General features: G+C 46.1%; 1 protein-coding gene across 5 annotated transcripts in view; it reads right to left on the reverse strand.

Moving 5' to 3' along the window:
- The window catches only part of SH2D4A (SH2 domain containing 4A), a 61000-nt gene extending 55033 nt beyond the window's left edge, over positions 1-5967 (reverse strand). For 2 of the 5 annotated variants that reach the window (XM_079143365.1, XM_079143361.1), the window contains exons 1-2: positions 5587-5967; positions 856-1062 (exon numbers count right to left, since the gene is read on the reverse strand). In XM_079143365.1, the coding sequence (XP_078999491.1) occupies positions 856-1062; positions 5587-5638 (259 nt within the window). In that variant the 5' untranslated portion in view covers positions 5639-5967. Of the gene's footprint in view, positions 1-855; positions 1223-5321; positions 5442-5586 lie in introns of those variants that run through there. The other 3 variants (XM_079143362.1, XM_079143364.1, XM_079143363.1) reach the window with 3 other exon arrangements.
- Between the last annotated feature and the right edge of the window lie 6993 nt (positions 5968-12960).

Below are 12960 nucleotides of genomic sequence, written 5' to 3' on the forward strand. Positions count from 1 at the left end.
CTCATGTTAAAAAAATAGTATTATGACTTTCTTTTTCCCTAATGGTTATTCCTTACATTTTAAGAGGAAGCATTCCTAAAAAAAAATAATTCAAAGAAGCCAGGTGCGGTGGCACATACTTGTAATCCCAGTGGCTCGGGAGGCTGAGACAGGAGGATGGAAAGTTCAAAGCCAGCCTCAGTAACTTAGCAAGACCCTAAGCAACTCAGTGAGAGCCTGTCTCTAAATAAAATACAAAATAGGGCAGGGGATGTGGCTCAGTGGTAGAGTGCTTCTGAGTTCAATCCCCGGTATCCAAAAAATAATAATAATAATAATTCAAAGAAAAATCTCTTGAGGTCTAAGAAATGCAAACACTATAAAGATGCTAACACAAGTACTTTACATGCTGGTGGTAGATAGTAGACCTCGTCACAATAAGGGGGACAGAGTCCTTCCTTAAAACCCTCAGATCACACCATAGGGATGACTTCTTTTTTTCCAGTGCTGAGGATGGAACCCAGGGCCTGGAGCATGCTAGCCTTCTGCTCTACCACTGAGCTACACTTCCAGTCTTTGGAGTGACTTTTTACTGCAGCTTAAGGTCAGCATGGTTTCAGTAAGAGACTAGCTTTATGACAATCCAATTCCATGGTAAATGGTGTGTGTGTGTGTGTGTGTGTGTGTGTGTGTGTGTGTGTGTGTATGCGTGCTCACACATGTGCAGGTTTCAAGTTGATAAACTGCAGTATTAGAATTTCAACACTTAGGATCCATCCCCCACATTACCACTCATGCCAGGAGAGCTTCTGACTGGTGTGAACTGCTCAGACACCCATAACACATTCTCAGCAGAGCCTGCCAGGCCAGGGTTACCTTTCTTTGGTCTGGATTTCACTGGCAAGGACTCCTTTCTTTCCATGGCTGCTTCTCTTTCTTTCCATCGTCGGATCTGTTCCTCCCTCATCTTGAAGAACAGGATCTGTTTCTGCTCTTCGCTGAGCTCAGCCAGGAGGTCAGGATCTATGTACATCTCTGCCAATATCTGTCTCAGCATCTTTGCAGAGCGGGAGTCTTTTACACCTGTGGCAAAAGTTCCAGCAAATGGCTTGCAGGTGTAGGTCCAGCGGGCTGGTACCTGGAGGTGTCCACAGACCCTCCCAGAGACGCACACAGTTCAGAAATCCCCACTGACTGGGATAGGAGTTCAGCAACCTGGCTTCTGGCAGCTGGTAGCAAAAACCTACAAAGAGCAACAAACCAAATCAGGTGGCATTAAAGTGTGATGACTGGGCAGTCAGGCTTATAAATAAAACTTATAAACAAAACCTGGAGGAAATACAGTATCATTTCTCCTTCCAGGGGAGAAGAAAAGTTGAGGTACCTTTGGTTAAGAGTTTTTATAACTTCTACCCCATAATTTCTAAAGATATTGTGTCAAAAAAAAACCCTAACTTTATACAGGTCAATCTCAGGGAAACAAAAATTTAGCAGAGGTTTGGCCTTCTCCCAACTAAGCAAACATATTATTACATCAGAGCCACCAAACCACCAACTGTACAACTGGAAAAGAAAGAACTTTAAAAAAAGTCATAGGAAGAAATTAAAAAGCTCTCTCTAAACAACTTCATTCAAAAGAAAATATCACTTTTGAGATTTCACTGAGGGATTCACCCCAAACCAAACCCAAACAGAGCTGTGCTCAAGGAATAAAAAATAATAAAAGTTAGACCACATGCAATTTTTGCATTTCCCCCGAACGCAACACTAAATAAACGCAATTATATCCTTTAACCATCACAAAAGAACAGTCTAGTTTCTGGACAAGCTACTAGAGTCATGAGAACAGTGCAGGTGCAAAAGAGAACACTCTTGTACATTCTGGAAGGTCACCAGGTTTTAGGTGTACCTTATCCAGATAACCTAATTCAATAAGATCTAAATTTACAGACCAGACAAAGTGGGGCAATGAAGAGGTCACTAGGTTCATAACAAAGGATCTTTGATTTATAAAAGATTATTGGAAGGTTCTTTTCAAAGAAGTCACAGACTCTAGCATGCACGGTGGTTTGAGAGGAGATACTAGGCAGCAGAAATTCCGCTAGGTCTTAAACTACTTTATACATGTCTATTTGATTGATTTTTTTTTTTAGAAAAATGACAGCCCTTTATATGTTTATCATCAGAATAAAATATGTATATATTTCCAATGTAGAAAAAAAAAAAGACATTTGTTTCCACATCATAGTACAAAATTCTTAGCACAATGTTTCATGATCACCTACATTCTAAGAAGCAGACTACAAATTTGGTGCTTATAATGCCTCAATAATCTCACCATCTGGTCATGCCCTCTCAACTATTTTGTTTCTCCATACTAAGTTCAAACACTCTTAAACTTGAGACTGGCCACTTGGCTATGTCATGACCACAATAGTTTCAGCTCCTCTTACTTCTTTTGCTTTGTCATTTATACAGCTGGATTTTTTTAATGTTCTCACCTCCTGGGAGTCCCCTTCTTCCCTTCCTCCTCCTCCTTACCAAGTTGCTTCTTGACTTATAGTCTTGAGACAGGCAAGTGCAACAGGTGGATCCAAGAGTGGCTTGCATCTACAGCACTTAGACTCACTAATACAGCAGGGGCCTTTATTGAAACTATAATTGTTCTTACTTACCTGCACCCTCTACTCTCCTGTAGCATGGAGAACTCAAATGGCTTAAAAAATTAAGAGGAAATTTTTTAAAAGAATCTAAAGCACTGCCACTGACTAACTCAGCCAGGCAGACCCCTCCCAAGACTCTGGTTAAGAGATTTTGCTTTGAGTTGACCTTCAAAGGCCTTCAGAGTACAGGGTTGATGTCTCGTAATGATTTGTTGTTTTGTTTTTTTTTTTAACTTTCTGGTTCTAGCAGCTTCTCATGGGGTGGAGTCTACCAAGTCCACACTGACGGAGAGGTTTGTAGTGGACACTCTTCCTTCACAGAAAGAATCTGGTTCCTTGCCACATTTGACTCCAAGGCTCCAAGATAAAGTGAATGACCCCTTGACATTCCAGGAAATGTCCTTATGTGGGCACATGCCATGACACAATGGTTGACTCCCACAGAATCAAGACGTGGTAGAAAACAAGAACCAGTGAAGTCTGAGGCTTTTGCTCTGTTCCCCACTTTGCATGGGGTGAATCTTTACTGGAGGGGTGAGTCACTAAAGTCCAATGCTGTTAAGGGGCCAAATTCACATTCCTCCCTCCCCCCTGCCCAGACTGTTCCTGATAACAGAGCTAACACTTCCTGTACCAGGCAGCCCTTTGAGAGCTTCACGTGTTAACTCACTTCATCATCTCAACAACCTTTTGAGTTTGGTCCCATGTCACAGACGAGGAAGATGGAATGAGACAGACACTTCATCCAGGTCAACTGTAGAAAAGCTTAGCAAAGGTCAAATTCTGGAAAACACTCCACTTAGGAAGGACAGCAGGGAGCTGACTACCACATCAGCCCAGGTGTGGACCTTTATTTACTCTGTCTCCCCAATGTCCCCCTCCAAACAACCACTGGGAGCAGCACTAAGGGGCTAGCCTCTCATGTGTGCGAAGAGCTCCTATATGCTCCTGTGCATTTAAATACCAGCACTCAATCAATCCTGAGTAAAAGATCCTGGCTCCTCATGTCCTCGGTGAGTAGGAAGGCAACCCAGCTGACAACTGTGTGTGGTCAGGCTGTTGAGTATGCATGTCATTCTGTGGCCTTTGATTGGCCCTGATGTGAAGTATCCCCCCACTTCCACCCCTGGAAGCCCAGCTCTGCCTATCATGAGCTGGGGGGCTTTGGGCTGTCACGTTGGGTCCCTGGACTTAGTTTCCCTGCCTGTGACATCAGAAGGTCAGTTCAGTCTGGGAATCTTCATAACTTTTGGATTATGTAATATAATCAAGTGAGAAATTATCAAGAGAAGCAGAGCCAGGGTGCAGGAAACAGAAATAAGGAAATTAAGGAACCAGGGGTTTTCCCCCCTCATTCCCTCCCAGGCAAGCTATGGTTGCTGACGCTGATTCACATTGAATCACTTTCCCCCTCTGATACATTAAGTGTAGTGAATGTCCAGTTATTGGAAACCCAAGAAAAAGAAAGGCTCATCTAACTTGGTTTTCTTCTTCTACAGCATTTTCCTTAAAGGAAGAGAAACGACAAGCAACAAGTCCACACCTGCTCAAATCAATTTCTAAAGGTTCATACATAGGAACAGTTGTTTTCCAGGACACTCACCCATCTGGCCTGATTCTCACACCTTCCACAGACCCTATCCTACAATACATTGTGTAGTTAATGATTCTGAGACCTCAAATATGAAAATAAAAAGGCCTGAGATACAGTGTGAATCACAAAAACAGTGTGGAATGGGCAGTACATAATTTTAATTCTGATTATTTTTAAACAGTCAACTCTGTTCAGACTTTCAGTTCTCTTACTCAAATTCATCTTCCCAATCTACCTGCAGAAGGGCTGTTTTTGAGGATTAAATGAATTAAGAGTGATAACAGAAATCAGGCATTTTGTAAATATGCAACATTCTTCAGAAATGTCAAATTACTGCACACACAGTTACCTAGAAAATTCCACGTATGCCAAATCTATGTCCAAATATGCCCACTTATTTATTCCATTTAAAAATATTGAGTCAAAGTTGCTCTATCACACAAGCAGTCAAATGAAAGCCTTTTGGGAGGCGAAGAGAATCCAAGTTTAGAAAGAGGCAGGTTGCTAGGCTTGCTTCTCAGGAAGGGACCACTCAGGAAAACTGCAAACTGGACGCCTTTGGGCACCTATACACCTGCCGGCAGGAGCCCGCAAGGGTCTCACTAGGTTGAGGAAGGTCACAGCCCAACTGACAGGGGGGGTTGCCTTCTGGTCCCAAGGGCTCAAAGAGGCGACGCAGCAGGGCCCCACGCGGGGGCGCCCCTGGGTGCGGGCGCGCGGGGAAGGGTGCCCGGCGAGTGCAGCGGAAGCTGAAACCGGTCCCGGGCGCTCAGCGCCTAGAAGGTCTCCAGGCACGGGAGGTCTTCTCGGCCTCACCAGGTGATCGTGCGAGGCTGGTCGTGGGGAACAACTGCTGTCGCTGGGGCTGCGCTACCACTCCAGTCCAGAAACTGCGACCGCCCAGACCCTCCCGGGCGGCCCCGCGCACCGCCCTGCTCCCAGCCCTGCGTAACAGCGCGCCGCGTGCGTGCGAGTACAGCCCCGGGCGCACGCATCCCGCCGGGACCCCAGAACTTTCCCGAAGCACGCCCCAGTCCCTCCGATCCTCCCTCTGGGGACTCCCCGCCCCGATTGCAAGCCTCCACCTTGGAGGACCGCTGCTCACCCAGCCGGCGGCTCCAGACACCGGACACCCGACACCCGACACCCTCCGCGCGCCCGGCCGCGCTCGCCGGCTCAGCTCGGCACCTGAGCCCGCCCCGGGCGCGGCGGAGGAGGGACCAAGGCCTCGCCGCCCGCCGGCCCCTGTCCCTACGCCTTCCGCGCTCCACCTCGAGGACCCGCTTTCCCCTCTACACTCGCCCTTCTCGCGGGTCCCCTTTCCAGCCCCTACCGCACCCCTGCACCTACCTGTGTAGGACCCCGGCTCTCCTGAATGGAGTGACCCGAATTCCCGCCACATCCAGGTGGGCCACCAGAAGCTGTCGGAAAAGTGGAGGAAAAGCCGAGGCTCGGCGAGCGCTGCAGGCTGGCTGCACAAACACTCAGGCTGAGAGGGCAAACAGCGTCCGGCCCGCCCTTGCCTCTCCGCCGCGCCCACTGGTCCGGGTGACTGGCTGGGCGCGCTTGCGGCCCCACCCGGGCGCCTGGAGACGCTCCAGGGCCACTCGCCGGCGAGGCTTGGCAGCCTGCAGCATCTCGGGCCAGCTGTCGTGGACCGTGGCGGCCCTCGCCACTACCCTCCACCCTTAGTCCATCGGAGCTGGCGTCTGCAGGCTGTGCTGGCTTGTCCCCGCCATCCCTCCCGGCCCGCGGAACTTGCTAATACAGTGGCCGGGCAACACCTCTGAGCGCTGGGCATCCTGCAAGGCGGAGTCGGCTGCGGAGGAGGGCAGGCCCTATTTGGTTACTATGGTCCTGCAGGCCGAGCTGGCTCACCTCTCAGGCTCTGCTCCGTCGTCTCTGAGCATACTTTTTTTTTTCTTTTGTTGACACTAAGTAAATTATAAAACTCTGAGGCGTTTGTCAATATAGGTGTGGCTTTACAGGATAGGATCAAGGAGGAGAAAGACGGGGCATCTGAAGACGGAAGGCAACAGAATCAGGGGGAGCAACGGAGAAAACTGGAGGAAAGTGAAGAAGGTGAAGGAATCTGGGGATCGAAGTTAGAGCAGGTCCAGGCGGTGGTCAGGTCCCTGACCCAGAGGTCAGGGACAAGCCGACAGCATAAGAACATCATCTTGGAGGACAGTCGGGCAGAAGCAGGGTGGAAAGGTTGGAGGCGTTTTCCCTTGTAGAAGAACATTTAGAATGTGTGCAGAAAAATGGCAGGTTTGGGGAACCCCAGATTGCCGTGTTAGGGAGAAAAGTAGTAATAAACAGGGAGACATGGTAGAAGTCTTCACCACCTACCTGATCTAGTCAGGAGGCTGACCTGCTGGGCTAAAAACAATATACATTCTCAATCCTAGACCCTCCAGACTTGCAGAAGATACTCAAAGTTTGAGACAGCCTTGGAACAGAGGTGGGTCCTCACATGACCAGGAAATGAGACCCAGCTGTATAGGAACAATTCTAAGGGTCCTATCAGGTGAAGATTTCTGGTCTAAGGTCTAGTGTTTAAATGCTCACTTGTGGGATATTTTTGGCTAAAGTGTGATTTGTCTCTGGTCAGCTGCCATGGCCAGCTCACAGAGAATGCTAGCACTTCCTAGATGGGGCAATCAAACTACAAAGGGTGTTTGGCTCATCAACCAGGAAAATTCCCACAGGACACTGATAATAGGTAATTATCCTCCTCCACACTCAGTCTTTCTCTCCATGTTCTGACAAGCCCTTCTTTATAACAGCTCTTTCATCGGTCCACTAACCTCTCTGAACCTCAGTTTCCCCCTCTGGACAGTAACAGTACCTAACTCATTAAGTAGTAATGAGGGTTAAATGAGACAGGACATGTAAAGTGCTTACACCCGTTCTTGGCATGCACTAACTGTTCAAACACCTTGGCTCATGTAATTTCACACCACATACTATAATTTTAGGTTCTTACCACCTCACACTTAGGCTATGGTTTTTACGCTGCGGTTACCTGGACTCCAGGTTGTCCCCAATTCTAGCCTCCAAGTATCCACCTTTGTATAGGTCCCTTCTTTGTTGTACCAGGGTTGGTTGGTGTGCCCAACAGAACAAGGCAGAAGTGAGGGTGCCATCTCTGGAATTACATTAAAAAACACCCCCGTAGCTGCAGTCTTGGTCTGTCTCTGCCCCCCTATTTTTGTCTCCGCCTCTCCCACACCCTCGGAACATTCACTCTGAGAGAAGTCAACTGCCATGCTGTGCACAGTCCTATGAAGAAGCCCGTGTGGAGAGGAACTGGGGTCACAACCATGTGAATAAGCTTGGATGTGGCTCCTCCAGCCCCAGGCAGGCTGCAAGGTGACTGCAGCCTTGACCTGGTGCTTCACTGAAAATTCACCAGACGACTCCACTAAGCCACTCTCAAGTTCCTGCTCAGCCAACTTCAAGAGAGTACATTGGTGTTGCAAGAAGTCACTAAATTTGGGCTGACTTGTTACACAGCATGGGTGATGAATGTACCTCCTCACTCGTATTGGTATGGTTTAGGTAGCTTTCACATACAGGAAAATTACCTGAATAGCTTATTTGTAAAAACAGATCCTGTACCTTACCCCAGAGCTAAGAAATACAGTATCTGCAGGGCTCTGGCACCTGCATTTTGAACAAGAATTCCAGGTGGTGGGCTCAAGGATGCAGTTGCAGATCTTGCTTTTAGAAATTCTCCAGGCTTTCCAGGTCAGACATGGATGAATGCCATTTTCAAATTAAACCTTTACCACCATTACCTCTGACCCACCACTCAGTTGCTAAAACACCTTTTATGCACCCCGTCTCCCCTTCACCAAAGAGTTAATACTAAATAGCTTGCCGACTTTCAAGGACCAAGACAGACTGACACTAAGCATTCTCAGTCTTATCTTTCCAACACCAGCCCTACATTCAGATAATCTGGTATTTTCCAAGCTCTAAACCTACACAGACTCTATGGATTCACACTGTGTCCTTTGTCTAAATGTCTTGCCCCACACCTTGGCTTTAAAAAACCCCACCTACCCCTCCAACGTCATTCTCTAGAAAATCTTGCTTGCCTCTCCTGTCCCCAGCCAGAATCTGCCCCACCTCATCCTTGTTTACAGCACAAACATCAAAATTTAGCAATTAACCTCCCCAAGAACCCTTTAAGGAATACCTGGTTGGCGCCAAGCCCCGCCAAGACACTGGGGGACAGCAGAGTCATCCTCTTGGCTCTCTGCTGCCGTAGCATTGTGGCATACAGTGGCTATGGGTGTGTTTTCAGTCTGCTTTGAATTTGTAAATGCCTTGATGGCAAGGACTACAGTCACCAGGCACATCAAATCCCACCCAATGCCTTGGGTGGGCATCGGTACTCAGTGAATGTTCGTGGATGAGGGTTAGCCATGCCTTGGGTGGGTACTGGTACTCAGTGAATGTTCGTGGATGAGGGTTAGCCGTGCCTTGGGTGGGTACTGGTACTCAGTGAATGTTCATGGATGAGGGTTAGCTGTGCCTTGGGTGGGCGTCTGTACTCAGTGAATGTTCGTGGATGAAAGTTAACCCCGGTGAATGCTCACTGTAAAACGGTGCAGCCATTCACTCCCCTGAACCTAGGCTCTTGCTCCTTTTCCTTCACTGTCCCTTTCCATCCTTCTTGTCATGTGCCTCTTTCCTGTATCTGCAACCATCTCTCGTCTTATTTCTGTGGCTTTTTCTTCATCCTCCCTACTTGCTCTCCCCTCTCCTCTACCACCTTCCCTTTTCATTCCCTCTCTCTTGTCTATTTCCTCTTCAACGGGGATGCTCCATTAGAGTGTTTTATTTATTTTGACTTATTTCGTGAGTACTGGGGGTTGAACCCAGGGCTTTGTGCATGCAATGCCAACATCTACCTCAGAGCCCTCTCTCCAGCCCTTGTTTTTTTTTTTTTTTTAATTTTTTTTTTTATTTTGTTTTGAGACAGGGTCTCACCAAGTTGCCAGTCCAGACTCCAACTCAAGATTCTCCTGCCTCAGTTTCCCAAGTAGCTGGAATGACAGGCCTGCGCCACCACCCAGCTAGAATGTTTTATATTGCTCTAAAAAAAAAAAAAAAAAAAAAATCAAGTAGTCCGTTCCTTCCTTGTGATGCTTCAACCATGTTTCCCTCCCTTTGGCCAGAACATACCCCCGCCTCTGTCATCAGGATGCATCGTGGGGAGGAACGCGGGCCAGACTGCTGATAGGAGCTGTTGACTGGTGAGTCAGAGACATGGGAGACGTGTGTTCAGGATTGCCCCATCGTCCCTCCCCTGCTAGTGCTCAAAGAGAGGAGCTAAGTATCTACTATGTACTAAAAATTTTAATTTGTCATTTATTTGTTATAAGGGACATAAAGCAAATTGCCCACTTTTTTTTCTTCCTTTATTTGTTGGTTCTTTTTAGTTATACAGGACAGCAGAATCCATTTTTATTTGTTCTTTTTAGATACACAGGACAGTAGAGTGTACTTTGACATATTATACACACATGGAGTATAACTTATTCTACTTAGGGTCCCATTCTTGTGGTTGTGCATGAGGTGGAGTTACACTGGTCATGTATTGATATGGTCACTACTCATGTATTCATGAGCATAGGAAAGTGACGTCCCATTCATTCTACTGTCTTTCCTATTCCTGTCCTGCTCCCTTCCCTTTATTCCTTTGTCTTATCCAATAAACTTCTATTTTTCCCTCCCCACCCCTTGTTGTGTGTTAGCATCCGCATATCACAGAGTACATTTGACCTTTGGTTTTTTGGGATTGGCTTATTTCACTTAGCATGATAGTCTCCAATTCCATTCATTTACCAGCAAATGCCAAAATCTCATTCTTCTTTATGGCTGAGTAATATTCCATTGTGTCTATGTACCACATTTTCTTTATCCATTCATCTGTTGAAGGGCACGTAGGTTGGTTCCATAGCTTAGCTGTCGTGAATTTAGCCTACATTTTAATGGATGTGTTCCCTGGCATTCCTTTTGGAATGCTCCTTAGGAGCCCTGTTGCCCAAAGCTGCCAAGTACAGTCACAGAGTAGACATTTGTACAAGTTGGGGTGGGGAGCAAGCACAGAGATTGCTGTGTACACGACCCCCCTGGAGCTGTGCCACACAGCGCCATACTGCCAAGAAAGGTAAGAGAGGCCACTTGGGACTTTTTCCAAGTTATAGGTCAATTTATGTTTAAGTTTTCCAGAAAATGTAAGTTACCCTCAGATTTTCTCTTTCTAAAAGAAACTAGGATAAGGACCAGTATTTTTCCTGTCATGTTTTATTACCAACATCAGAAACCTCAAATACTCTTAACTCCTGAAGAAGTAACTTGTTCATTTGTTCCATCATCAACACGAGGTAGATATGAAAGAAAAAAATATGAAAACATTTAAACTTACCAAAAACTGATCAAATTACAAAATGAATCTCATTCAATTCATCGATCGTTAAAAAAAAAAATGTGTTGAGAATCCACTATGTTTTCTGCTTTCTGCCAACAGTTAGATTTGATTCTGAGCTATTTTTATTCCTCTGGGGGGAGTCTTCATTTCTTCATCTTCATAAATATACCAAGATAAATCATTCCCCTTTGAATCAGTTAGATTTCTCTGTTTTTCCACAAGTTACCTTCACAAAATCATTTTCTCCAAATCCACTCTGGGCTGCTGGGAAGACATTCCTGGTTTCTTGTGTTTCTACAAGGGAGTGGCAAAAGTCTGTGGCCTGGAAGAACTGCGGATCTGGGGCTTAGGGGAGGAATTACTCAACTCCTACCCCAAGGCATAGGAGAATTCTTTGAATAGCCTCCAGTAACCAGTAAATTTTTACAGGTCAAAGCTTGGGAAAGGAGCAGAAGCAGGTTTCTCCTAGTGTTCTGCCACCCTTGGATCTTCCTAGGTAACTTCAAGTAGGTCTACCAGGGCCAATACAATCAAAGTCTCATCTCCAGGAGGGCATGGTGGTGCACACCAGTAATCCCAGCAACTCAGGAGGCTGAGGAAGGAGGATCACAAGTTCAAAACCAGCCTCAGCAATTTAAGGAGGCCCTAAGCAACTTAGCAAAATTCAGTCTCAAAATAAAAAAGTAAAAATAAAAATGACTGGGGATGTGGCTCAGTGGTTAAGCACGCCTGGGTTCAATCTCTGGTACCAAAAAAAAAAAAAAAAAAAAAAAAGTCTCTGGACTAGATTCAAAACTAGGCTTCAATTTCCGAACTACAACTCTCTAATATGCAAAACCTATTCAAATTCATATTAGTTTTTTAATGGGTTGACTGCAAGTAAGTACATCAGTAATTCTCAAGCAAATTTTAAAATAACCTAGGGAGTATTTTTTAAATATTTGTCTCTTGGTTCACTTCCCCAAGGTGCTCTTACATGTTTGGAATGGGTTGGTGCACATATATTATCATTTCCTCAGAGCATCCAAGAAGGTCCTAACGTGGGGTCAAGGTTGAGAACCAAGTAAATACATGGAAGCAAAGTTAACTGGTCAGGAGAAATTCTGAGGTAGTAATGGCAGCCCCTGACCTTTTCTAAAACATACACGAGGCTAGATGTTCATCTTCTTGGTTCCAGTCTTAAGAAAGTCCCACTAGTCTGGCATGACCAAACCCAGTCTGAGGTTTAGTAGGGTGGGAAGTAAATGAGACCCATGAGATACTTGATCTATATAAACTGTGCTTCTTTCCTTCCTTGGACTACTTACTAGTTATGAAATTCTGACGTCTCCTCTGGTCCTTTAATGGAGGAAAGTGCTTCCCTCTCTGGTCCTAATGACCACACCACCCCCCACCATACTCAGTGGCCCCAGATCACCTCAGTCACTTCCTGTCTTTCTTGGAGGTGGCTCCAATTCTGCTCCTAGAGTTCCAGCCATCTGCACTAAAGCATCTCCCTCATTTGCCTGAAGACTTCTCTAACTAGAAGTTGAAGTTCATTCTGCGCTTGGGCAAAGTAAGATGTTAATTGTAAGTGTGAGCCAGAGCCAGCTTATGGCCGCAATGGTAAGGGCTGTTGTTTAACTTGGAGTTGAGTTTTATTAGCTTGTGGGTATTTAAATGGCAAGGAGATGTACACAACATCCAGTGTAGCTGCTAGTGGAAAGACTTGACCAATAAATGACAGGTAATACTCCACAAATGGAGAAATACGGAGAGGGCAGACTCTGAGCCCTTCAGCCCCATTCACCAATGCCCACTAGGAATGAGCACAATGTCTTAATAGGTCCTCATTAAAAGACCATCAGTTACACATGTTTTAGGGTTTGGAGGAATTTAGACATCATCTAGACTTATTTTGCAGCTGGAAAAAAAAATGGAGAAGGAAGTTTAAACACCACAGAACAAGTTAGTGGCTCATCAAGCAATAAAAGAATTCAAAGGGTTCCTGACAGTTAATCCTGGCATGGTCATAACATTGTGTCAACTAGCTTATGGCCTGACTGAACTCGGGAGCAAATTGAAGACAGTCCCTTTCTGGGCTGCCTCCTGGTGAGGTAGATGGGAGCTGTGCGGGGCTGCATGGATTCAAGGTCAGCTGAGGGTGAACAGGACCCCACAGCCGCTTCTCGCACATGCAGTCTGGACTCACACCCAGCTTAGGAGCCCCATGTGCAGAAAACCAGGCCCAGGCCATATGATGCCTCTTACAATCAGGTAGGGCCACGACAGCCAGT

This window comes from Sciurus vulgaris (genome assembly GCF_902686455.1).
Source record: "Sciurus vulgaris genome assembly, chromosome: 5".
Lineage (NCBI taxonomy): Eukaryota > Metazoa > Chordata > Mammalia > Rodentia > Sciuridae > Sciurus > Sciurus vulgaris.